This window comes from Pelophylax lessonae, assembly GCF_965119305.1.
Source record: "Pelophylax lessonae genome assembly, chromosome: 4".
NCBI lineage: Eukaryota > Metazoa > Chordata > Amphibia > Anura > Ranidae > Pelophylax > Pelophylax lessonae.
Genome location: NC_138771.1, coordinates 244,580,315 through 244,607,934, shown reverse-complemented (window position 1 = coordinate 244,607,934; position 27,620 = coordinate 244,580,315). Strand labels below are relative to the sequence as shown.

General features: G+C 40.2%; 1 protein-coding gene across 1 annotated transcript; it reads left to right on the top strand.

Moving 5' to 3' along the window:
- Nucleotides 1-151: 151 nt before the first annotated feature.
- Nucleotides 152-19,597, top strand: DBX2 (developing brain homeobox 2; the record flags this gene model as incomplete). Its single annotated transcript, XM_082253360.1, has 4 exons — nucleotides 152-479; nucleotides 9,300-9,395; nucleotides 15,613-15,800; nucleotides 19,146-19,597. The coding sequence occupies 4 exons, from the start codon at nucleotides 152-154 to the stop codon at nucleotides 19,416-19,418; spliced, it is 885 nt and encodes a 294-aa protein (XP_082109486.1). The 3' UTR covers nucleotides 19,419-19,597.
- Nucleotides 19,598-27,620: the final 8,023 nt, after the last annotated feature.

The window sequence follows — 27,620 nt, the reverse complement described above, 5'->3', positions numbered from 1 at the left end:
GGAGAGCTTGTATAGCTGCACCTCTAAGTACAAAAACTACTCAGCAACTTCTTCTAGTTAACTGAAGCAGCCAAAACACAGCTGCTCTATCAAGAAAAGAAGCTGAAAAAGGGAAGATAACTTTGTAAGGTCTAATCTTTTTTTTAAGATTATGTCTGGAGTTTTGCCACCTCATTCTATAGGCTGGAACTTCATGGGATATTCAGCATCAGTCCACCATACAGCAACTCCCTATGTTTATGGGGGTCTGGGAAGAAGTTTTCTAATAGATAACCTGTTGAGAGATGTGGCACAACCGGCTCCAAAGTATGTCCCAGTGGCCAACAGCACTTCTTCAATCCCTCTGTGTCCTGCAGCAGAACAAATTAGCCCATCAGGGGGTACACATCCTACATCTTGGGCTTTTCACCTCGTTAAACCATCAGATGGACTGCCTGCTCATTACCCACATATCGAGTCCCTCTACCACCATAATTCAGGTATGTTTCTGATATTTACAAGTATATGTAAATAGTGCATTAACTTTATTTAGAAAACCGAAATGGTTAGCCATACTTGATCATATTTTATGTTATGATAATAATAATCCAATTACTGGCTTTTCTCGCAATAATTGCCAATCACTCATAATGGCCAGCCACTAGATCCATGATTTAGAACTAATTATTTGCTCAGAAAATTGCAAGCCTTCTGGAAAACATCCAATTGACAATATTACCTAGTTTTGCACATGAGAAAGATTGTTGGCTTTTTATAGAAAGTGTCAACTAAATCTGTCTCATTGCTTGCAGGAATTAAAGAGTTTATTATTATTATGATTATTAGTATTATTATTATTATTGTTATTGTTATTATTATTATTATTATTATTATTATTTTCATGTAAGCACGTACCCAATGGTCCTAGGGTTATTGTCATATTTCAAGATACATTTTGTACCAATAACAGTAATAGCAAACATAACATTTATAATCATCATTACATTAATAATAATAATAATAATAATAATAATAATAATATAGAATGAATAGTAATAGCCAAATAGAATGCTTACAAACTGATTCATTACTTTTTCAGCTGTCTGATTTGTGAAGGACTGTACTTTTAAAAATCCAGCCAGTCAGGATTCATGAATTATATGGCTCTGACAAATCTGCATGCATACATTCCTTGGAATTTAAAATATTGCAATTCTCAAATTGACTTCTGCATATCAAAAACAATTCTCTCATCACTAATGATAGAATCACTTTAATATTAGTTAAGTAAACACTATGGCACTGCATCATTTGTATATTATTATATAATATCTGCATATTAAGAAATATATGTTTTATAGTATGCTGTTTTACAACACATTTCACATAAAGAAGCATTTCGTATTGCTCTTTAGAAATGTATTCTAAACATCATACATAATAGTACTCAATATAGTTCTCCGTATTCAAGATGCAATATGTTTATTTATAAATTGGAGGTGTCCACATAATTCACACATAATTAAACAATAATATGATTAATTAATGGGACAATGATTTAACGTTTTTCCTGAAACAAGCCAATGCAACATCTGGCATATGCCATCTGTTCTGAAACAATAATTGTATGCTTGCAAACATCCTTATATACATAAGATATAATACAGAATTTGTGTAATACAGAAATTAATTTAAGAATGTTGTGTATTTGTATTATTAGTCTTTTATTCCAGTGCTTCAACAACATCAGCATTTTGAGAGATAGTTTTGTTGTAATGAATTTGCTATAATCTTGATGGTAAACCTTAAGGACAGTCTTTCACCTATCAAGAAAGCTTGGAAGAGCAGCAATTTAGTAATTCCATAACACAACATTTTTTGCTGAGTTTGTTAGTGCATAGATTAATATTTAATTGTAGTGAAACTTTCAACATTGTGTAAAGCCTGACTCTGTACCTCTACCAGGCCATATACAACAAAGTGGCATTGATTTAAAGTGTATGCAACCCCTAACATTGAACTTCTACTATTTGCTCCTTTAGGTCTGTTAAACATAACATTAAAAATGATTAGTTTTACCTGTTTGATAAGAGCAAAAAAGATAAAAAAAAACATACCAGTTGATCCTGCCAGAAATTTTGTGGGTATACACACTGTTCCAATTTATTCAGTCAGTGTTCTTCCCAGCTATTTTTTTTTTGGCTACAGACCCCCTATGTTATGGAGAACAGGAATGGCGGGATTGTTCTGTAGTCTTAAAGAGGTTGTAAACCCACCTCACAAACTTTTACCTATAGGTAAGCCTATATTAAGGCTTACCTATAGGTGCTATAAATATCTCCCAAACTTGCACCGTTTAGGAGATATTTAGAGTGCATACTGCCGATGACGTCATCGGCGCAGGCGCTCTGAAGGAACGGCCACCCGTGCCGTTCCTTCAGAGCTCAGTGCCGTGAACGGCGGCTCCCGCGCGCAGGCGCGGGAGTGATGTAATCGCGCCTCCGGCCAATCAGATGGCCGGAGGACGCAAACCCGGAAGCAGGATGGCCGGACATGTCGCCGTCCTGTCGCTGAGGTGGCGGCACAGCGGGGGCTTCGTTTTAAGGTAAGTACTACATAATGAGCTAGTATGCGATGCATACTAGCTCATTATGCCTTTCTCTTTACAGGGCTTTTTTTTTCTCGTTTTTTTTTTGACTTTACTTCCTCTTTAATACACATTCTTTCTTAGGGTGACAGTGCTACAGCACTCCTTAGATACTGAGCACTGTCACCCAAGCACAAGAAGTGTGTTATTGGCAGGATCCCAGAAATAAAGGATGAAAAATTAAAAAAGAAAACCAACACAGCCACTGTATTGTAGGCATAGTAAAGGTCAGTATATAAAAGTTTTTGGGTTTAGATTTGCTTTAAAGTATATAATGCAATATTTTCCCCAGTTTTGAATAGAGTTAGAGGAAGGGCTGTACCCTCTGGCAAGCTTTTATTGTGGTATGTATCCCCACTGGGGGGTTCACTCCTTTTGTAGCCTTGGTGTACAGTATCAATGAGAAAGAAAGTGAGGGGAAAAAAATAAATTTTTTTAATTGTCCTGAAAGCAAGAGACAAAGGGGAAATCTTTCAGGTGAATGGGGACAAATTTTCCAGTGACAGCCTCTCTATTTCAGTTGAGGAGATTTCTCCTCATTATTGTTTCATTTCCAAGACAGGAAATGAAGACAAATATTCCTAACAGGGCAGGGGCAGCCTAAGAAAAAAAAAAAAACAACCTGACAGGGGTCTTATTTCCTCTCTTCTCTATTGAAAACTACCTATACATAAAGTTTATGTGAAGTGCACCAAAATCAGTTTTTTTTGCTGATTATTTGGCTATGGCTATCTTGAATTATGTACATGTATTCAAATATATTTTCGAAAACAGTGTGTATGTGTGTGTGTATATATATATATATATATATATATACACAAATTAAAGAAACACATTTTATATAGTAATGCAAGTTAATTAGGAGACAAGGAGACCAGTGGTTGTGGTGTACCTGGATTTCGCTAAGGCGTTTGATACAGTTCCCCGCAAGCGCTTAATTTATAAAATAAGGTCTGCAGGCATCGACCGCAAGGTTTGCTCTTGGATACGGAACTGGCTAAAAGGCCGTGTCCAAAGGGTGGTAATAAATAGCGCATACTCAGACTGGTCTGAGGTGGTAAGTGGGGTCCCCCAAGGCTCAGTCCTGGGACCAACCTTGTTCAATTTATTCATAAACAGCATTGAGGACGGGATCAGTAGTTCGTTATCAGTTTTTGCGGATGACACAAAGTTGGGCAGGGCAATAACTGCACAGCATAAAGCAGATATCCTATAGAATGACCTGGACAAAATAACAGAGTGGGCAACGACATTGGCAAATGAGGTTTAGTGTGGAGAAGTGTAAGGTTTTGCACTTGGGGACTAAAAACATAAAAGCACAATACTCTTTAGGGGGGGAACCTTTGGGGGAATCAGAAATGGAGAAAGATCTGGGAGTCTTGGTAGAGGATAGACTAAGCAATAGCATGCAATGTCAAGCAGCAGCTGCCAAAGCCGGCAGAATATTATCATGCATAAAGAAAGGGATGTATTCCAGAGATAAGACTATAATCCTTCCACTTTATAAAACTCTGGTCCGACCACATCTGGAGTATTCTGTCCAGTTCTGGTCGCCAGTCCTCAGGAGGGATGCGTTGGAGCTGGAGAGAGTCCAGAGAAGGGCAACTAAACTAATTTGGGGACTGGAGGACCTTTATTATGAAGAGCATCTGCAATCACTTGATTTATTCTCCCTGGAGAAGAGATGCCTGAGAGGGGACATGATAGCAATTTATAAATATCTCAATGGTGATCTCAGCATAGAAAAAAAGCTATTCAGTCGAAAGGATTGCATGAGGACTCGAGGGCATACAATGCGATTAGAGGAGAAGTGTTTTAACCTCAGGCAACGTGGGGGGTTCTTTACTGTTAGGGCTACAAGATTGTGGAATTTTCTACCACAAGAGGTGGTTTCTGTGGGAAGTATGGTAGCTTTCAAAAGACTATTAGACGTACATCTCAAGGATGAAAACATTCAGGGGTATGAGAGATGATTACGGCCACACACACCTACACAGGTTGAACTGGATGGACTATTGTCTTTATTCAACCTCACATACTATGTAATTAAACTCCTGGGATATTGATATGGTCAGTTAAGTAGCAGCGGGGGTTGTTAATTAGTTTAAGTTGCTTTGGTGTTAATAAAATTAACAGGTGCACTAGATGGGCAACCATGAGGCAACCTCCAAAACAGGAATGGTCTTACAGGTGGAGGTCACTGACTTTTTTTCCCCTACTCATCCTTTCTGTTTTTCACTAGTTTTGCATTTGACTAGGGTCAGTGTCACTAGCATGAGGCGATACCTGGACCCTATAGAGGTTGCACAGGCAGTCTAACTCCTCCAGGACGGCACATTAATACGTGCCATCGTCAGAAGGTTTTCTGTGTCTCCCAACACAGTCTCAAGAGCATGGAGGAGATTCCAGGAGACAGGCAGGTACTCTAGGAGAGCTGGACAGGGCCATAGAAGATCCTTTGCCCATCAGCAGGACCGGTATTTGCTCCTTTTTGCAAGGAGGAACAGGATGAACATTGCCAGAGCCCTACAAAATGACCTCCAGCAGGCCATTGGTGGGAATGTCTCTGACCAAACAATCGGAAACAGACTTCATGAGGGTGGCCTGAGGGCCATATTTCCTCAAGTGGGCCCTGTGCTCACTGTCTGGCACCATGGAGCTTGGTTGGCATTTGCCATTTAACACCAAAATTGACAGGTCCATCACTAGCGCCCTGTGCTTTTCACAGATGAGAGCAGGTTCACCCTGAGCACATGTGACAGATGTGAAAGCTCTGGAGAAGCCATGATGATGGTCTGGGGAGGCATATCCATGGAGGGACACGCAAACCTCATCAGGCTAGACAATGGCACCCTGACTGTCATTAGGTATGTGGATGAAATCCTTGGACCCATTGTCAGACCCTACACTGGTGCAGTGGGTCCTGGTGCATGACAATACCAAGCCTCATGTGGCGAGAGTATGCGGCCATTTCCTTAAGGATGAAGGAATTTATATCATTGAATGGCTCCTTCGCTTGCCTGACCTAAATCCAATAGAACACCTTTGGGAAATTATGTTTTCGGTCCATGTGAAGGTGCCAGGTTGCACCTCAGTCTATTCAGGAGCTCAGTGATGCCCTGGTCTAGATCTGGGAGGAAACACCCCAGGACAACATCTGTCGTCTCATTAGGAGCATGTCCCGTCATAGTCAGGCATGCATCCAAGCATGTGGGGGCCATACAAACTACCGAGTACCATTTTGAGTTGCTGCAATAGTTTCAGCAAAATTGACTGGCCTGCTGCATCATTTTTTTCATTTTGTTTTTTTGGGTTGTCTTTGAATTAAGCTCCCCTGAAGGTTATTTTTCATTTCCATTAAACGATGTGGCATCCTTTTGTTCCTAACACATTACCCAGTCCATATCAGTATAGATTATAGAGTTGGCTTCACTCTTTATGGACATCAGCCCTGAGTGCCCTTCTCATCTATCCACCCATCCCTGGATCCATCCCGGACTGGTTCATCCTACTTTGGATCCCAGGTTGACTTTATTTATTTATTTTTCCTGTACTATTTAGAGACTTGCCCAAGGCTTGCCATTTTCTCCCCTTGTGCACCACTAGCTGACCTACATTCAGGTCCGCCCAGGGATACATCCTTATCTTGCATTGCAGCTGACAACCAGTAGCACAGCCTACGAGCGCCATACTGCCTAACCCCCTTTTTTTCATATCAGTATAGATATCCAGCAAAATATTTTTCCCCATTGAGATCCGAAGTGTTTTCAAAGTGTTCCTTTAATTTCTTTTTGAGCAGTATGTAAATATATATATTCTTTAGGGTGTGATTCACTAGACATAAAGTAAAGAAAAATGAAACTGCATTAATTGCATTTAAACAATCGGGTGCATGGAAATTTTTCATGCACATGATAAGATGTTTAAGGGGGAATACATGATAGGTGTTGCTTTACCATTTGTAAAATGTTTTCTAAAGCCTGGTACACACCACTAGTTTTTTTTTCAACAGACAGCCCCCCCCCCTCCCCCTGTCAGAACACTACGGTTAGCGCTGATCAGGAGTTGGTCGGCTGCTAGTTTTCCAGCATACTCATCCGAAAGAAGACAGCCCCACAGCCAGCTTCTGCCGGACTGACTGCCATACACAGGTTTTTATTGAACCGGCCGATGTCACCTGGCATTCAGCCCATGTGTACTTGTTTTTGGCCGGTTTCAAGTAAATAGGAAATGTCTTCTTTTACCATTAATAAATTGTTCCCTATGGCCAGATTACCACCTGTAGGGTCTTACCACCATTGTTTTGTGGTAAGACACTACAAGGCATATATTGTACATTGGTGCTTCACCTCACATAGTGAAGGTTTGCTATGTTAAAGAAAACCTTAAGAAATGTAAATTGTACCTATGCAGTTCCGCCTGAAAATGTACCCTTTGTCTTGAATTCTTTCTGAAAAATAGAAGTGCACTTCCTGGTATTTAAGGATACCTAGACACTTCATTGCATGCAGGCTCAAAGCTGCAGTGTGAGATCTAAGACACTGCTGCCTTGGACTGCTAGTTTTGGGGGGATTTCATGTAGATCTGTCTTGACTGTGTCTCTGTTATCCTTGCTGAAGACTTTGATGCAAGGAAGCAAAGCCCTGCCTCTATTAAGATGGACCCCTCCATGCAGAAAGCAGATGAAGGCATAGCAAGTCAGTAAAGGGGGAAAGATCAGCTTCAGGTAGCCCATAGGTATTACTGATGACTAGTCATTTGCCATCCTGCCTTTTTTGGGCACAGCTTTCAAAATTAACACTGATGCTGAAAGGGGCACTTGATAAGGGGTATTATCTAATATCTATAGTTTCCGAGCAAGACACCCATGGTTACGGCTTATCTGGATAGGGATGTAATCAAACATGTTGGATAACCTTTTTTTTTCCGATTAGAGGTGTGGCATCAAAGGTGTTTAGAGCACATCTAGACCCCCCCCCCGAAACTATATGTTTGAGTTTAGGAAACTGGCATAAATGCTTGAGGGTGGTCAAATCCGATCTGCATGTTCGACCAGCTCCTGATATCTACGGCAGGGCTTGATAAATTTGCTTGAAATTTAGGAGCCAGCTAAAAAAAGTTAGGAGCCAGTTTTTTTTTTTCGCTCATGCGATTGACCGGCTTCTGTCGGACCGGCTGCCATACACACAGGCCCAATGGCGGCCAGTTTTTAATAAACTGGCTGATGTTGCCCAGAATTCGTGTACTTTGTTTACTTCTTCTGAGAGATAAATAAATTAACACACCAACCACCTTGACCACTTCAGTGATTTGAAGTGGTCATGGTGGTAGGAGTCAGAAACACTGCACATGCTGGGATATTTACAAATATGTGCTGGGGCTGGTTGCACACCTAGCACATGTGACTTACTGCTAACAGATACTGGTGGTTATTGCTGGCTGGTACTGCTGGCTGGGACTGCTGTGGGTACTGCTGGCTGGTACTGCTGGCTGGTACTGCTGGCGGGTACTGCTGGTGGGTATTGCTGGCTGGTTTTGCTGGCTGGTACTGCTGTGGGTACTGCTGGCTGGTAATGCTGGTGGGTACTGCTGGCTGGTACTTCTGTGGGTACTGCTGGCAGGTACTGCTGTGGGTACTGCTGTGGGTACTGCTGGCTGGTACTGCTGTGGGCACTGCTGGTGGGAAATGCTGGCAGAGAGTGTGAGGAGCGGTGCTGGAGGAAGCGTGCAGAGCCTATGCTTCCTGTATCTCACCTCTCACAGGCGAAGTGCATTTGATATAACTCCGCCTGTAACAGGATGGAGCCGGAACTATACAGGAAGCATTGGCTCTGTTCTGTCACAGCTGACAGACAACCCAAGTCTACTGTGAGGTGCGGGAGTGGCCCTTTGTGGGTGTCAGGGATCCGTAGCCCGCATGCGGGAGACTCCCGCACCTCGCAAGAAACTTGGGATGTCTGGCGACAAGACACCTGCCACATTGTATTCTGTTCAATTCTAGTCACCAATGCGACCTGACGCCTGGAGTTTGTCGAGCCCTGATCTACGGTATCTTTTAACTTTCCTTAAAAAAAAACAATGTTTTAGTAGAACATTTCCAGTCTTACAATGCCCATCTTTTCCATCTTATCCGGACCATAGACACATTTCAGATCTGAACCAAATTTAGGAACAACTTCAAATGTGAAGCACTGCCATCATATTTATGTGAAATCTGTACAAATATTACATTAATCCAGTAAACATAAGTATAATAAAACCAAAATAAGAAATACTTTTAGAGGTAGAGGTAATTTGCTAAATGAAGTGAACCTTTATATTTTTAGAATACCCAATGTGTGCAGGGAATTAAAAAAGTAGAATTTTTCCTGCACACAGCTCGATCAGAGGTACATTTTACTTTGTAAGTAACTTTCATACAGTATATACTAATATTCGTGTTCTATTCATTTTATACTCTTCATTTTTCTATGGTGTAATTTAATGACACTTTGGTACGATTGCAATGCAGTGTTTTTAATTTATTTGATAGAAATTGTAACAAGAAATAGACATTTTTATTAAAGCTCTTACCAAATAATCTATATACATACTGACATTTTCTGTAGTTCTAAAATATTTTACTGGTGGAATTATCACTAATTACCATGTCTTGTTTCTACACTTTTTGCAGGTGTTTCCAAATACTTTTTTCTGCAGTCCCTGCCCTTCTACCCGGCATGCTGTGGTGGGTCCTGTCAGCATCCTGCCTCCCCCACTGCTTTTTCAAGTAAGTCTTTATGCTTCATCAGTAATGCTTCAGTTATTTTGTAAACCAAAGCAGCAGGATTTAATGGGTCCAAGAAAGCTAATTGGTGATGCAATGGAGAGGGCCTAATTCCTAAGAAAAATCACAGCAGTCTCATTCAGGGTCTCTTCCGAAGATTTATCCTATCTGAGAGCTGAGAACAATTGAAAATACTCCAATGGAAATGAACCGGCAAAAGAAAAAGCTAATCGCTTCCTTGCTGCAAAGATATATGGAACTCTCTTATTCACAATAAACACAGTTCAAGGTGCAATAATATATAACATTAAACTAAAACGTTAAAGGAAACCTTTTTTAATTTGCAAAAAATATGGTATGTACTATAACTTCAATAAAATATACTGTATGCATAAAATCCTAATTATGATTTTTGAAACAGATATTTGAATCTGTAACTAAGAAATCTTAAACACAAATCTATATTCATGAACAATTAAAAAATGTATTCTTTCTAGAAAAGAAGGAAAAAGTATAAAATAATATTTATAAATTGTGTTTATTACTAAAGTTTACAGAATTTGAAGTATTTCTTATCCCCTATGGTAATTGTTCAGATATGACATGCCTTGTGGGAACAGTAGACCATTACTGAACAACCTAGAAAAAAATAATGTAAAAAATAAAAATGCCAGAAAACAGAATTACCCATGTTTACAATGGATAAAAGAATAGTTTGTACACTCATACAGGCAGAATGAAATAAAATAGAAAAGGATAAGATAATAAATATTCTTGGACTGCAATATTAATCACAATTCTTTATGTTAGTTATTTTAAGTTGTGCAGAAAATGTTTTGTAATATTACTGGCATTGCTATATTTTGAAGTGTAGTTAAAGTGAATGATTTGTGACAAGTGAGGCAGTAAATAGTGCTAGTTTAATGACCTGCAGGCTTATGGCCGTCTCTCAAGGGGCTGACACTTTCCCACAGAGCCTCTCACTGGGCCTGGGTTGCATTAGAATGGATGACAGGACCGTGACCAATCGGCACTTTCTCTTTACTCATCCACACGCGACTTAACCACAATTTTTCACTGTGCAGATGAACTTTAGAAACCATTTGATACTGAAAAGGCCTTACCAAGGGTCATTTGCCCTTTTGTACTGCCATAAAGCAGAGATCTATATGCAATCTTTTATCCTGTGTCACATTTGAATGAAAGCTCTGAACTCCATTTAAATACTTGACTGAAAAATAAAGCAGTGAATGAAAATGACTTTTATAGACTCCTTTAAGCTCATCTTTCCCTATAAGGTCTCCTACCTGAAAAGGGATTAAAAGCGTGAGATGAGTATATAGAGAAACTGGCTGAATACATAGGTCCCATTATCAACTGCCAGGACTGTTTATTAACCTAGACCGATGAACATTTCTCAGTGTCCTATTAATTGTCCATTTAACAAGGAGGTATTGAGGGACAATGCAAAAATGAAAACCATGACTAAACCTTTTCCTCACCCCTTCAAGGTGGTCTTCTACAAAGTCAAATCAATATTGTTGTTCAAATTATAGAGGCATTTATTACTACAATCTGTAGCGTGATCAGCAAATGTTGCCAGACACTCTGGAACTGACTTTTTAGATAAGTGATATTTCCTTAAAAATAATTTTTATTTCAAATATTTAACATTCATTAAAAAATGTCTTCAGGGTAAAGGTAAACTAATTTTCTAAAATCAGCGCAGATTGCAAACATTAGCTCACTTAATAAGGTAATTTGAACAGCAATGATGAATTGCAAAATGCAGCACCCTGTAACAGCCACTAAGATATTATTTTTCAACAGGTTCATACAGTGATAGCAATGACAGCTGACTGGTTGTTAGGCATTACTGTGCTGTGCCCCTTACATTTTGCCTTATTTTGTTAATACCTTTCTCATATTTTGCTGATTTACAGTTTTCCAACAAAGGAAAACACATGACATTCAGGTATAGGATATCAGAGTGAGATGAGGCATGATGTAAATAATTAAGGATCTTTTGAAACCTGTTTCAAGGAAACCTATGAGTCAAAGACCAAGTCTATCTTGACAAGCTCCTTGCGAAATTGCTAGTTGCCTGCCAATAAGCTCAGGGCCAGGCCGACAAATACAAGAGATAATCCAACCTAATTTTCTGTGGTGGTGGTGTTTATGGTTCAGGTTCTGTGGATCCTGTTTCATTGCACTCATAATGACTAAATCACACTAGTTTAACCACCTCACAACTTACTCTCATGCCATTCAGTTTTCCATGGACCAAAAAACTGATAACCCTAGGGCCAGCAGACCGTGACTTTAATTTTTGCATGGTACACGAGCCCAGTCAGTGTAGGTGAGGATGTACAAGCAGGAACCAGAGCACCTTGTCCCAGCACTGATCATAATGATGTTGTGGTCTCAATTTAGTTTGAGATGATGACCAAGAACTAGCAGATTTAATAAAAAAGGTAATAGAAAAATTCTGAATTTCATATTTGTCCTAAGTTGGTGCCTGTAAAGTTCTGAAGCCATTGATTCAGCATGTCCACTAAGCAATCAGCATTTTTTAAAAGAATTGGACAGTGATGACAGTTGGCATCTTCCTCAGATTAGATGGTAACTTTGGATAGCTGTAATTTTAACAGATATGCATAAAATCAGGGATGTATGTAGGGTAAGACAAACCATAACTGATCACGACAAATGCTACAATAAGGTAAATTTGTGTTACAAAGTTCTGGATCATTTTCAACTATTCTGTAATTTCAATGCAGGGATTAGGCAACATCACAATTATTTTCAGAGGCTGACCAATTTTCTTAAACATATTCTTAATTGATCAACTCTCACAGGGTGCGTCTGCCCACACACTAGGAAACCTAGGGACTATGCCTAAGAATGTTCAGGACTTTACTAAAGTAGATTTGTTTGATGTGTGTTTTAAACTTATAGGAAGGGGTGAATTGAGAGATACCTCTCTACCTCAACTTGTCATTAAACTCTATCTTCTCCTAGTGGCTCTGTCTATACTGCAGTAAACAACTAAAGGAAGTACAAAAAAGAAGCATAGGGGTTCTAATCAACTGACCGTTGTCCATGGTGGTTACAGCACTTTTCATTTTGAGCACTTCTTTTATTTTATACGCCCCAGATGCAGCTCTTTTTTTAGAGTGAAACGTGTGGGATATTTTTCTTTAGTGAGTTTTGGTGCACTTTCACGTTTAGATATGGTATTTTGGTTGGTGGGGGGTGGGAGTCAGTGCTTTATTGCAACTCAGGACGCTTTTTAATTCCAGGAAGAATGGAAGTAATAGATAGAAACCACCCTACTCTGTGCTCCTAAATTCAGTCAGTTGATTAGAACCCCTATGCTTCCTTTTTGTACTTCCTTTAGTTGTTTACTGCAGTATAGACAAAGCCAATAAGAGGAGATAGAGTTTAATGACAAATTGAGGTAGAGAGTTATCTCTCAATTCACCCCTTCCTATAAGTAAAAAAACACACATTAAACAAATCTACTTTAATAAAGTCCTAAACATTCTTCGGCATTCTTCCTAGGTTTCCTTGTGCATGGGCACATGCACCCTGTAAGAGTTGATTGATTATTACCAATAGGAGGGATTTTTTGTTATAAGAGGCCATTGTTATTATTTAATATTCTTAATTGATACATGAGGCAATTTATTAACCACTTGCCGACCGCCGCACAACTATTTACTGAGGCGGTCAGCCCCGTGCAGGCAAAGTGACGTAGTACTACGTCACTCGCCTGAGAGCCTCTAGGGGGTGAGCGCGCGCCGCCAGTGGTGCGCTCCCACCCCCGCTAGTTCCCTAACATGTCCAAGCGTGTGACCGGCGGACTCGATGTCCGCCGGTCACTCGCGATCTCCCGGTGCAGAGGGAGAAAAGCAGGCGGCTAATGTAAACAAAGCCGCCTGTCATTCTCCCTGATCTAACTGCAGAGATCATACGATCCTGCTATGTATGATTGTATGTCTCTGTGGTTACATCACTAGCCACACCCCTTTACAGTTAGAAGCCCGCCCCTAGGGACACACTTAACCCCTGCATCACCAATAAAGTTAACCCCTTCCCTGCCAGTGTCATTTTTACAGTAACAGTGCATATGTATAGAACTGATTACTGTAGTGATGTCACTGGTACCCCCAAAAGTGTAAAAAATGTCAGTCAAGGGTCCGATCTGTCCGCCGCAATGTCACAGTCCCGCAAAAAAAATTGCAGATCACCGCCATTTCTCGTTAAAAAAAAAAAACAATAAAAAATGACAAAAATCTTTCCCTTAGTTAGTAAACGCAATAACTTTTGCGCAAACCATTTAAAATACGCTTATTTTTTCAAAATTGGCGCTCTTTTTTTGTTTATAGCGCAAAAAGTAAAAATCGCACAGGTGATCAAATACCACCAAAAGAAAGCTCTGTTTGTGGGAAAAAAGGACGTCAATTTCATTTGGGTACAGCGTCGCATGACCACGCAATTGTCCGTTAAAGTCACGCAGTGCCGAATCGCAAAATAGGGCCTGGTCAGGAAGGGGGTAAAATCTTCCGGGGCTTAAGTGGTTAATAAAAGTTGTAGAAGTTACAATGAAAACCAAGCTGGACGATGTCTTGGCTTTGAATACCTGCTGCTTATCCCCCTTTTTTTCTCCAGTACAGAATTTCTTAACCTTTTTACCCTGGAGGAACCCATTAACAGAGGTGGGGGACTCGAGTCAGACTTAAGTCACCAGTTTGAGGACTTGAGACTTGCTTGACTAAAATTAATAAAAGACTCGACTTGACGTTGACTTGGTATTCATGACTTGAGACTTGACTTTGACTTGAGACATATGACTCAAAATTACTTTACTTTTTTCAGTTATTAAATGTTTGCATGTTGTTTGCGAATTCAGCCATAAAATTTGTATGGCTAAATTCGCACTGCACCCACACAAAAGTCGCACATGACCCTTTTTTTCAGCCGCATCAGGATCGGATCGCACAGTGGTTCACGCTTGTGCGATCCGATCCTGTGCGAACTGTCAGATCGCACTGCGATATGCGATCAAACTGGGGGTGTCATTAACATTTAATTGACACCCCCTGCGTATCGCATATGGAAGTGTGAACTGCCAGATGTGCGTTTGCGATGCGGGAACAGGCTACGAATTCGCAGCCTTCCCGCGTCGCACAAGTGTGACCCGCCACTAACAGTGGAAATACTTAACATGTTTTTAGTGACTGTGGTGTTGAAACATGACAGGACGAAGGATTTTGAGCTGTTTGGGCATTTAAAGTGTTTCTTTAATATGCCTGGAAAAAAGCACTAAGCAGTTTTGTTAATGTTGAAAATAAAACAAAACCTTTCCTGACCACTGACTTTTAACTGATTTAAAGGTGAAAATTGGGGTAGATCAGAATTTTGACTTGATTTGTGACTTGACCAAAATAAATGACTTGACTTGACTTGCTTGACTTCTAGCAGGGACTCGACTTGACTTGCTTGCTTTTTGCCAAAGTAACTTGGGACTTGCTTGAGACTTGAAGGTTAAGACTTGAGACTTGCTTGTGACTTGCACATGTGTGACTTACTCTCATGTTTGCCCATTAAATACTTTTCATTTTTCAGGTAGCCTCTGTAAGTTCAGTAAGCTGTTAATATAATAATAGAATAATTAAGAATGTGGTGTATATATATATATATATATATATATATATATATATATATATATATATATATATATATAAAATAGTTGACACCTAAGGCACATAATTAACACCCCCAGCTTTATATAACAAAATTATAATAATAATGGGCATAAGATAAATGCAGACCGACTCTTACATTAGTGGCTAGAGCAGAAGGCCCCATCTACTTATATGTTCCGTGACCAGGAGAGTGCCCCCTACATTGGCAGACAGGGGTAAGTGTTCTCCATTTCACTGGTGGACAGTCGGAAGAATGTCCCATTTCCTGACTGGTTAATAGGAAGAATTCCACCCTTACAGACTGCTAAAAAGATCATTGTGTCAGTGGTTACGTACCTGAGAGACCAGAGGGGAGGCTTTACTGGTGCCACACCACTCATGTTTTGAAGTTGTTGAATGTTTTTGTCTGGTTTGTATAGATTGAATCTAATTCAGTAAATACGGTAGTTTATATTTTTGCATTATCAAAATGCTATATTCCTCTAATGAAACATTTTTTACTTTTAAAGGAAATGAAAGTGAACTTTCTCTGTTACCAAATGTTTCAAACAACAAGGCGAGACGTGTGATTTTGAGACGTGCAGTTTTTTCAGATGATCAGAGAAAAGCACTTGAGAAGATGTTCCAAAAGCAAAAGTACATCAGCAAAACTGATCGAAAGAAGCTTGCAGTTAACCTTTCTCTGAAGGAATCACAGGTAAAGTTTGCTGTGGCAGGATCTGACATAGCTGATTTTCTAAATTGTGTGAAATTTGTGACCTTATCCTCTATGTTAGCCATATAATTAATGTATGTTTGTTAAAGTGTGTATATATAATCAAAACTTTGCTTGTTTTGGATAGAACATTTAATAGTTAGAACTCCTGTAGGGTTTTTATTGTTAGCAGGAGGAAAGTAATGATGTGGCCAAAAAGTCTAAAATGATGATCTTTAATACAAAATCACTATAATACAAGATAAAAATAGCCAACTTGTTTTGGGAGTTAAAAACAGACCCCTCATCAGGTCTACACAAAAAACAAGAAAGGAGAAAAAAGCAAATAGAACTCAAAACTGCTAATTAGACTCTTTACCATTGAGCTTCAACAAACAGATGCTGTTAAAAGATATCCGACTGTTATATCCATTATCTGGTGTCTATAAATTCAAAACTGTTTTAAAGGTACTCATGGGTCGTGCATAGGAGGAAGATCAAATACAGCAGCGTTTTTATTGTCAATGTTTTGATGAAGCTCAGTCCTTCTTTCTCAAGCCACTACAACATGGAAGTGAACAGACTTCTAAACCCAAAGCCCCACCCACCAACAACACCCCCTAGCGATGACCTCACACAGTGCAAGGGTTAAAAGACACCTACAGTTTAGAGGTCAAAGAAAGATCACACAAGGAGCAAATCACAATAGTTCATCCATAAGCAAAATCTACAAAAGCCTGGCTCAATTTAAGCTATCAAAAATAGCTCCTACATGAAAATGTCAAATTGCATAAAAAATGGAACAAAGCATGTAATAAAATTCAAAAGATGACCACCATAGCACATGGCAAAAACCAGGCAGGCATGGACCACCCCTAATTAGTACCATGAAAACATAAAATAACAAGTGATATACTAGGACAACATAGCAAAAAATCAAAAACAACCAGATAGCCACAAAATGACTACCCTAGACCAAACGCCACACATGTGTCAAAAATAAACAATTGTAGGAGTGTGACTAGCACCCATTATCTGGTGGCTCATATCCAGACCATTGGAGCTTTTTTATATGTTCAATATCTGGATATTAAAATTTTTCAATAAGTACAAAAAGTGAACAGGTACAAAGTTTATTTGTGTAAGCAGAAATCTGAAAATAGAGGCAAGATTCACCTCGTATACAGCGATGGAATAATGTACATCATATCAAGCAGCTGTAACAGCCAAAGCAGATGATTCGAGCGTTCTATGCAAATGTAGCAATAACAAAAATTTCTCGAACTTTGACACCATTTTAATAGAAAGAAGGGAGAATAAGAAGGAAGAAAAAGCCAGAGTGTAAAGGGAGAGAGGAAAGAGTGGGGGCTAAGTGGGGGGTAAGAGTTATCTGATTCCAATTGGTTTGCGTCACAGGATTTAGACCCCGCCATATTAGGTTTATACCCTATAAGTTAAACATTGGGGAATAAACCATCTATAATATTCAGATACAAGGAAGAGGATTTAAACACAAACCAGCAGACCTATATCTTAGTATGACGACCAGGGGAAGAACGGGTAAAATGTGTGAACTACTCCATTAGGCAGATATTATGAACTCTTCAGAGCCATTGGGGAATAGAGGGAATATCTCTTTGTGCCCAGTACAGCCTGTTGGTTCAGATGTACAATGAAACAGTGCCGACCATAGGTTAAATTCCACATTAGAACCCTGTTTAAGAGTGATCAACCACAGCACCACCAAATATTGGAATACGAGGTATCCTCCCCACATTCTCTCCAACAAAGAGTAGAGTGGGTGGGAAACATGTTGGGTAATTCCACTGGTGTGTGCAGTGCCATCTGGTTAACAGTTTATAGTTAACTGCAGCCATTTTTGACAAAACAGAATAAATTTGTGACAATTGCAAAATCTTATCTTTTTGTAGACTGTTTGTCCTAAATACCATTGTTACTGAGATAGAAAGTGATAGGAAATCTAAAATGACAGCTATTTAAGAGGGGAATTCCCCTCATTTTGTTAAAATTTTAAACAAACCTTCCTGACCTCTTTATAGGCCAGGACTCCTATTTCCCCAAATTTGTGGTTGGTTTAGAAAAGAAAACTTCAGGATTTATGATAACACATGATTACTTGACTGAAGTGAACACAGCTTCACCTTATTTCCTAAGTTCAGTCAACATTTATTTTTCTAAATAAATAGTCCTTTACCTCTTTAGTAGATGGCAGTATTGATCTGATTGCATATGTATTGGTGTGATTTCAGTTGGGAATTGATGATATTTTTTTTAAGGTTACTTGTGCACTTTTTTGGTGGAGGTGGTATTCTCTACCTGAAAAGGACACGGTTATAACATCCATCCTCCAAGGTGGCACAAGTCACTCACTGTAGCCAACATGCAAGGGACGTGCAGACCTAATAGGCAATCTGCAAACTCTGATATACTCTGAATTTATAGATTTTCAGTGTTTGATAGCATGTATGGACTTGCTTGAACTGCTGTGGGCTGCTCTGCTTTGGTCAGCTCTTTAATAAGATTTCCTTCAACCTCCATACCCCTGAAACTTAAAATTAAACTCTGGGGAAAATTATTTATAGATATTTTCTAGGTACCAATAAATCATCTCTAATGAGATGTGTCCCATATGTGGATGTAGTTTTATTCAGCCCCAACAGCACAGTAGGCATCAATCTTCAGTTACTGAGATTTACAATTCTGTCTTACTACATATGGTAAATGCTATGTGGGTTGCTCACACTCTACCTACTCCCTTCACAAAACTCCTTTTCACTGAATGCAAGATGTTATGTAATTGAGGAGGGGAGAATGTTATGTTCATCTGAACATTCTCTTTTCTTCTCTTACCACAGAACATCTTGTATCCAGAGAAAAGAATGGAGTTGATAATGCCTTCAGTGTATGCACTATATGAAAGCCAGAGCCAGTCAGTCTTGGTGCCGGAAGTAATAATAACAGCAAAATTGAGCATTAAGTCAGTTTAAATTGTTCACTACTTTATTTTTATGTTTCCAGCAGAGACAATATTTGAATAAACATAGGGTAATTTAGTTTGGTTACATTTAGACTATGAACACTAATAAGGAAGTTAGCTACAAAATATTGTATTTTTTTGGATTTGTTTGCTCATTTTTCCTAATAATTCCATGGAAGTGTGTATATATATATCTATCTATATATATATAGATTTTACCAGAAAGCTGTATTATCATTTCAATGTATACCATACAGAATGAAACAGTTTGTTAAAATGAAATGTATGCTCTACTGAAAAGCACGGGTTATTTTGATAATATACTAATATAGCTCTCTTTACATCAACAGGTTAAAATCTGGTTCCAGAACAGAAGAATGAAATGGAGAAATTCCAAAGAAAAAGAAGTTCTTTCAAATAGATGTGTAAATGATGGACATTTAGAAGAGAAATCTCAAGCCAACCACATGTGTTCAAGTGACAGTGATTTGTCTCAAGTGCCACACAACAGGAACAAGAAGAAAATATCAAGCAAGGCAGTACAATTAGCAGAACGACTCAAGCTTGATTGCACAGAACAATCTCTTAGAGACTTAAAGTGTCATCAAGGCAAACTACACTGACAGGACTTGAAGGATTTTTAATGGGACGATGTATATATTGAATCATACTTTAACCTTTCAAAATACAACATAATTTCAATGTGAAGAGCAGTAATACTTTTAGAGATTTTGAACAAGTACATTAAAGATACAATCCAGTCAAAACTGCAAATAAAGTTTTGTAATGCTTATAGTGAAAAGTGCCTATGAGTCCAAGGCTTTTGCTTGCAATCCAGACAATGTTGTAGTATATTGGGCCACGCCCTTTCTCAAAATTATATGGTTGCTGGAATCTGGTGTTCTGGGAACAGCAATGGTTGAGATACCTCAAACTTTTGGCCCAATACTAATTATGGTCAGCTCTTTACTATTTCTTGCAAACATAAAGAACGTATAAAATGATGTGACCAAAGGAAATAGGTCTATTTTGAAGCACATATGGGTACTTTGTGGAATCTTGTTGTACAACAAGTTGGCTTGCAATTTAGATTCAATGGACATTGTGATTTAAATATACCCAGGGTTGGACCGGAGGGGAAGTTGCCCTGGGTGCAGTGAAGCAAAGGGGCAAAAAAAGGAACGTAGAGTGGTACACCCATTGTACAGCATGTATTAATAGTTTGGGAAGGGGCACAGTTCTGCATCCATGCCCTGGGCGCTTGCGACCCTGTCCCAGTACTGATTATACCTATACCATAAAATGCAAAAAACATATTCTCACAAACCTCTTAATAATATAACCCACATAGATGTTGCACACTACCATTAAAGAATGCCTCAGTTCAATACATTTGCTACCCTAATATCTTGCAAATTGCTGATGATTTTCTGCTTCCTTAGTCACTTCTTGTTCTCCAGCCTGCTGATTTGAAGAAATAGCAGCACATTAGTAATGTCACCTGGGTTCTTCCCCCCTGAAAGCATGTTCACAGTGACAGGAATTGTATGCCCTCTTTGAAAAATTCTGTATCAGTTTAAAAAACCCCTGCCACCCATTTCAGTATCTTTACTGACACAAGCAGCAGATTCACGTAGTTCTTAATAGCACCATTTTAACAAAGTGGTGGTATGAATATAATACATTCAAACAGTTTGTATTTCCAGTTTGTACAGAACGAAACTGTAGGTAGTTAAAGTGTTCTAAAGGAAGAAGGTTTTTACCTTAATGTCTTCACTACAGTAAGGTAAAAAAACTTTCTGTATGCTTTTTCCCATCCCCCAGCCCCCTGTTTTACTTACCTGAGCCCGATATCGATCCATCGCTGTCTCCGAGAGCACAGAGCGTGGCACGAGATTGAGCTCACACATGTGCCCTCATAGCAAGCAGCTTTCTATGGGGTGGGTGCACTCGGCAGAGGGGAAGAGCCAGAAGTGCTGGCATGGGACCTGAGAAGAGGAGGATCAGGGCTGCTCTCTGCAAAACCATTGCACAGAACAAGTAAGTATAACATGTTTGTAAACCTAAATTGTTTTTTTTTTCTTAAATAAAAATCACTTTTAGACCAACTCAAGCTTGGTGTACAGAGACAGGCAAAGTGCCTGTCCAAATGAACCCTTCAGCCTTAGTACTTCTCCACACAGAGTGCTCCATACATTAAGGTACCTTTTATAAGAGGTACATGAATCTGTTGCCTACACCAACATTTGTCATTCGGATGCACAATAGAATAGTACCCGAAATAAGTAAAATAAATAAATAAAGTGTGGTGTAGGCACTCTTCATGAATTCTCCTGAGTGTGTTTAGCACAATGCAATAGGAGTAAAGACCCTTCTGCTCCTAGTTTCTGAATTATGCTGTACAAGTAAAGTAAAATAAAGACAGGCATGTAGCTATACTTTTTTTTCTATGCAATTGTATTGCTACTCTCACAGGAGCCACTATAGAAGTGCACAGGTTCTTTCTCTAATCAGTGCAGGCAGCCAGGCATATGCATCCACTCAGGCTCAATAAATGCTGAAGACTAGTGTTGAGCGAACACGGACTGTATTATTCGTGTTCGTACCGAATAATTGGATTTTTTGTACCCGAACACGGACACGGACACTTTACTGTATGTTCGGGTAAAAATCCGTGTTCGGTCGTTTTATTTCCGGGTTTTGCATGCTTTGGCGCTCTTTTCATGGCGGGCTTTCAACAGCCAATCAACAATCGTTTAACTGGTGTGCCTTAAGCCATCCCAGCCATGCCTGCAAATGTCTCAGTAGCTGTGATTGGCCGTCTGAAGCATGTGACCAAGTCTTTATAAGTTCGAGGCAGCCGCAGCGGCGTCATTATGCTGCTTAGATTCAGGGACAGAGCACACATCAACGTGCTGGCTGCTGATTAGGGAAAGATAGGCAGGAAAAAACCATTTGTGTCCGGATAGAATTGAGGGACAGGTCGGAGTGTTTAGGCAGGGCGAGTTGTAGGCATTTTAGGGATAGAGTCTGCTGAATTATATAGGGTCAGTGTCTTCTACAAACTACAATCGATATTGCTGTGTGGGGGGTGGGGTCTGCACTCAATCCTGATCTACGATCTCTTCTCAATCCTGTTAGGGACAGAGTCTGCTGAATTTTAGGGAAACTGTGTTCTACAAACTACAATCGATATTGCTGTGTGGTGTGGGATTGGAGATAGGCAGGTGTCAGTGATCCACATCCATTTTTCTGTGTGTGAGCTGCAGTGAACACAATCTTTTTGGGCTGCAGTGAACACAATCTTTTTGGGCTGCAGTGAACACAATCTTTTTGGGCTGCAGTGAACACAATCTTTTTGGGCTGCAGTGAACACAATCTTTTTGGGCTGCAGTGAACACAATCTTTTTGGGGTGCAGTGAACAAAATCTTTTTGGGGTGCAGTGAACACAATCCTTTTTGGTGTGCAGTGAACACAATCTTTGTGGGGTGCAGTGAACAAAATCCTTTGTGGGGTGCAGTGAACACAATCTTTTTGGGGTGCAGTGAACAAAATCCTTTTTGGGGTGCAGTGAACAACATCCTTTTTGGGGTGCAGTGAACACAATCTTTTTGGGGTGCAGTGAACAAAATCCTTTGTGGGGTGCAGTGAACACAATCTTTTTGGGGTGCAGTGAACACAATCTTTTTGGGGTGGAGTGAACAACATCCTTTTTGGGGTGCAGTGAACAAAATCCTTTTTGGGGTGCAGTGAACAAAATCATTTTTGGGGTGCAGTGAACACAATCTTTTTGGGGTGCAGTGAACACAATCTTTGTGGGGTGCAGTGAACACAATCTTTTTGGGGTGGAGTGAACAACATCCTTTTTGGGGTGCAGTGAACAACATCCTTTTTGGGGTGCAGTGAACACAATCTTTTTGGGGTGCAGTGAACACAATCTTTGTGGGGTACAGTGAACAGAATCTTTGTGGGGTGCAGTGAACACAATCTTTGGGGGGTACAGTGAACACAATCTTTGTGAGGTGCAGTGAACACAATCTTTGTGGGGTGCAGTGAACACAATCATTGTGGGGTGCAGTGAACTCAATCTTTGTGGGGTACAGTGAACACAATCTCATACTGAAGGTTTGAGGGTGCTGCCTGTTCCATACTCCCCCTACTCCTCATCTAGCCTTTTAGGGGTACAAACAATAGTAATTGGGGCCTAGTGTGGTTGTGTACGTGTGATATACATACACTTTTTTGGGATCATATTTTCTATTCCGCTATTTAATCAAAAACCTTTGGGGATCAGTTAAATTGGGGGATAGTCTGTGTTGGTACGTGTGAGAGAGATCCACCTTTCCAAGTTGTTGGGGTTCATCTCATACTTCTGAAGGTTTGAGGGTGCTGCCTGTTCCATACTCCCCCTACTCCTAGCCTTTTAGGGGTACAAACAATAGTAATTGGGGCCTAGTGTGGTTGTGTACGTGTGATATACATACACTTTTTTGGGATCATATTTTCTATTCCGCTATTTAATCAAAAACCTTTGGGGATCAGTTAAATTGGGGGATAGTCTGTGTTGGTACGTGTGAGAGAGATCCACCTTTCCAAGTTGTTGGGGTTCATCTCATACTTCTGAAGGTTTGAGGGTGCTGCCTGTTCCATACCCCCCCCTACTCCTAGCCTTTTAGGGGTACAAACAATAGTAATTGGGGCCTAGTGTGGTTGTGTACGTGTGATATACATACACTTTTTTGGGATCATATTTTCTATTCCGCTATTTAATCAAAAACCTTTGGGGATCAGTTAAATTGGGGGATAGTCTGTGTTGGTACGTGTGAGAGAGATCCACCTTTCCAAGTTGTTGGGGTTCATCTCATACTTCTGAAGGTTTGAGGGTGCTGCCTGTTCCATACTCCCCCTACTCCTAGCCTTTTAGGGGTACAAACAATAGTAATTGGGGCCTAGTGTGGTTGTGTACGTGTGATATACATACACTTTTTTGGGATCATATTTTCTATTCCGCTATTTAATCAAAAACCTTTGGGGATCAGTTAAATTGGGGGATAGTCTGTGTTGGTACGTGTGAGAGAGATCCACCTTTCCAAGTTGTTGGGGTTCATCTCATACTTCTGAAGGTTTGAGGGTGCTGCCTGTTCCATACTCCCCCTACTCCTAGCCTTTTAGGGGTACAAACAATAGTAATTGGGGCCTAGTGTGGTTGTGTACGTGTGATATACATACACTTTTTTGGGATCATATTTTCTATTCCGCTATTTAATCAAAAACCTTTGGGGATCAGTTAAATTGGGGGATAGTCTGTGTTGGTACGTGTGAGAGAGATCCACCTTTCCAAGTTGTTGAGGTTCATCTCATACTTCTGAAGGTTTGAGGGTGCTGCCTGTTCCATACTCCCCCTACTCCTAGCCTTTTAGGGGTACAAACAATAGTAATTGGGGCCTAGTGTGGTTGTGTACGTGTGATATACATACACTTTTTTGGGATCATATTTTCTATTCCGCTATTTAATCAAAAACCTTTGGGGATCAGTTAAATTGGGGGATAGTCTGTGTTGGTACGTGTGAGAGAGATCCACCTTTCCAAGTTGTTGGGGTTCATCTCATACTTCTGAAGGTTTGAGGGTGCTGCCTGTTCCATACTCCCCCTACTCCTAGCCTTTTAGGGGTACAAACAATAGTAATTGGGGCCTAGTGTGGTTGTGTACGTGTGATATACATACACTTTTTTGGGATCATATTTTCTATTCCGCTATTTAATCAAAAACCTTTGGGGATCAGTTAAATTGGGGGATAGTCTGTGTTGGTACGTGTGAGAGAGATCCACCTTTCCAAGTTGTTGGGGTTCATCTCATACTTCTGAAGGTTTGAGGGTGCTGCCTGTTCCATACTCCCCCTACTCCTAGCCTTTTAGGGGTACAAACAATAGTAATTGGGGCCTAGTGTGGTTGTGTACGTGTGATATACATACACTTTTTTGGGATCATATTTTCTATTCCGCTATTTAATCAAAAACCTTTGGGGATCAGTTAAATTGGGGGATAGTCTGTGTTGGTACGTGTGAGAGAGATCCACCTTTCCAAGTTGTTGGGGTTCATCTCATACTTCTGAAGGTTTGAGGGTGCTGCCTGTTCCATACTCCCCCTACTCCTAGCCTTTTAGGGGTACAAACAATAGTAATTGGGGCCTAGTGTGGTTGTGTACGTGTGATATACATACACTTTTTTGGGATCATATTTTCTATTCCGCTATTTAATCAAAAACCTTTGGGGATCAGTTAAATTGGGGGATAGTCTGTGTTGGTACGTGTGAGAGAGATCCACCTTTCCAAGTTGTTGGGGTTCATCTCATACTTCTGAAGGTTTGAGGGTGCTGCCTGTTCCATACTCCCCCTACTCCTAGCCTTTTAGGGGTACAAACAATAGTAATTGGGGCCTAGTGTGGTTGTGTACGTGTGATATACATACACTTTTTTGGGATCATATTTTCTATTCCGCTATTTAATCAAAAACCTTTGGGGATCAGTTAAATTGGGGGATAGTCTGTGTTGGTACGTGTGAGAGAGATCCACCTTTCCAAGTTGTTGGGGTTCATCTCATACTTCTGAAGGTTTGAGGGTGCTGCCTGTTCCATACCCCCCCTACTCCTAGCCTTTTAGGGGTACAAACAATAGTAATTGGGGCCTAGTGTGGTTGTGTACGTGTGATATACATACACTTTTTTGGGATCATATTTTCTATTCCGCTATTTAATCAAAAACCTTTGGGGATCAGTTAAATTGGGGGATAGTCTGTGTTGGTACGTGTGAGAGAGATCCACCTTTCCAAGTTGTTGGGGTTCATCTCATACTTCTGAAGGTTTGAGGGTGCTGCCTGTTCCATACTCCCCTACTCCTAGCCTTTTAGGGGTACAAACAATAGTAATTGGGGCCTAGTGTGGTTGTGTACGTGTGATATACATACACTTTTTTGGGATCATATTTTCTATTCCGCTATTTAATCAAAAACCTTTGGGGATCAGTTAAATTGGGGGATAGTCTGTGTTGGTACGTGTGAGAGAGATCCACCTTTCCAAGTTGTTGGGGTTCATCTCATACTTCTGAAGGTTTGAGGGTGCTGCCTGTTCCATACTCCCCCTACTCCTAGCCTTTTAGGGGTACAAACAATAGTAATTGGGGCCTAGTGTGGTTGTGTACGTGTGATATACATACACTTTTTTGGGATCATATTTTCTATTCCGCTATTTAATCAAAAACCTTTGGGGATCAGTTAAATTGGGGGATAGTCTGTGTTGGTACGTGTGAGAGAGATCCACCTTTCCAAGTTGTTGGGGTTCATCTCATACTTCTGAAGGTTTGAGGGTGCTGCCTGTTCCATACCCCCCCTACTCCTAGCCTTTTAGGGGTACAAACAATAGTAATTGGGGCCTAGTGTGGTTGTGTACGTGTGATATACATACACTTTTTTGGGATCATATTTTCTATTCCGCTATTTAATCAAAAACCTTTGGGGATCAGTTAAATTGGGGGATAGTCTGTGTTGGTACGTGTGAGAGAGATCCACCTTTCCAAGTTGTTGGGGTTCATCTCATACTTCTGAAGGTTTGAGGGTGCTGCCTGTTCCATACTCCCCCTACTCCTAGCCTTTTAGGGGTACAAACAATAGTAATTGGGGCCTAGTGTGGTTGTGTACGTGTGATATACATACACTTTTTTGGGATCATATTTTCTATTCCGCTATTTAATCAAAAACCTTTGGGGATCAGTTAAATTGGGGGATAGTCTGTGTTGGTACGTGTGAGAGAGATCCACCTTTCCAAGTTGTTGGGGTTCATCTCATACTTCTGAAGGTTTGAGGGTGCTGCCTGTTCCATACCCCCCCTACTCCTAGCCTTTTAGGGGTACAAACAATAGTAATTGGGGCCTAGTGTGGTTGTGTACGTGTGATATACATACACTTTTTTGGGATCATATTTTCTATTCCGCTATTTAATCAAAAACCTTTGGGGATCAGTTAAATTGGGGGATAGTCTGTGTTGGTACGTGTGAGAGAGATCCACCTTTCCAAGTTGTTGGGGTTCATCTCATACTTCTGAAGGTTTGAGGGTGCTGCCTGTTCCATACTCCCCCTACTCCTAGCCTTTTAGGGGTACAAACAATAGTAATTGGGGCCTAGTGTGGTTGTGTACGTGTGATATACATACACTTTTTTGGGATCATATTTTCTATTCCGCTATTTAATCAAAAACCTTTGGGGATCAGTTAAATTGGGGGATAGTCTGTGTTGGTACGTGTGAGAGAGATCCACCTTTCCAAGTTGTTGGGGTTCATCTCATACTTCTGAAGGTTTGAGGGTGCTGCCTGTTCCATACTCCCCCTACTCCTAGCCTTTTAGGGGTACAAACAATAGTAATTGGGGCCTAGTGTGGTTGTGTACGTGTGATATACATACACTTTTTTGGGATCATATTTTCTATTCCGCTATTTAATCAAAAACCTTTGGGGATCAGTTAAATTGGGGGATAGTCTGTGTTGGTACGTGTGAGAGAGATCCACCTTTCCAAGTTGTTGGGGTTCATCTCATACTTCTGAAGGTTTGAGGGTGCTGCCTGTTCCATACCCCCCCTACTCCTAGCCTTTTAGGGGTACAAACAATAGTAATTGGGGCCTAGTGTGGTTGTGTACGTGTGATATACATACACTTTTTTGGGATCATATTTTCTATTCCGCTATTTAATCAAAAACCTTTGGGGATCAGTTAAATTGGGGGATAGTCTGTGTTGGTACGTGTGAGAGAGATCCACCTTTCCAAGTTGTTGGGGTT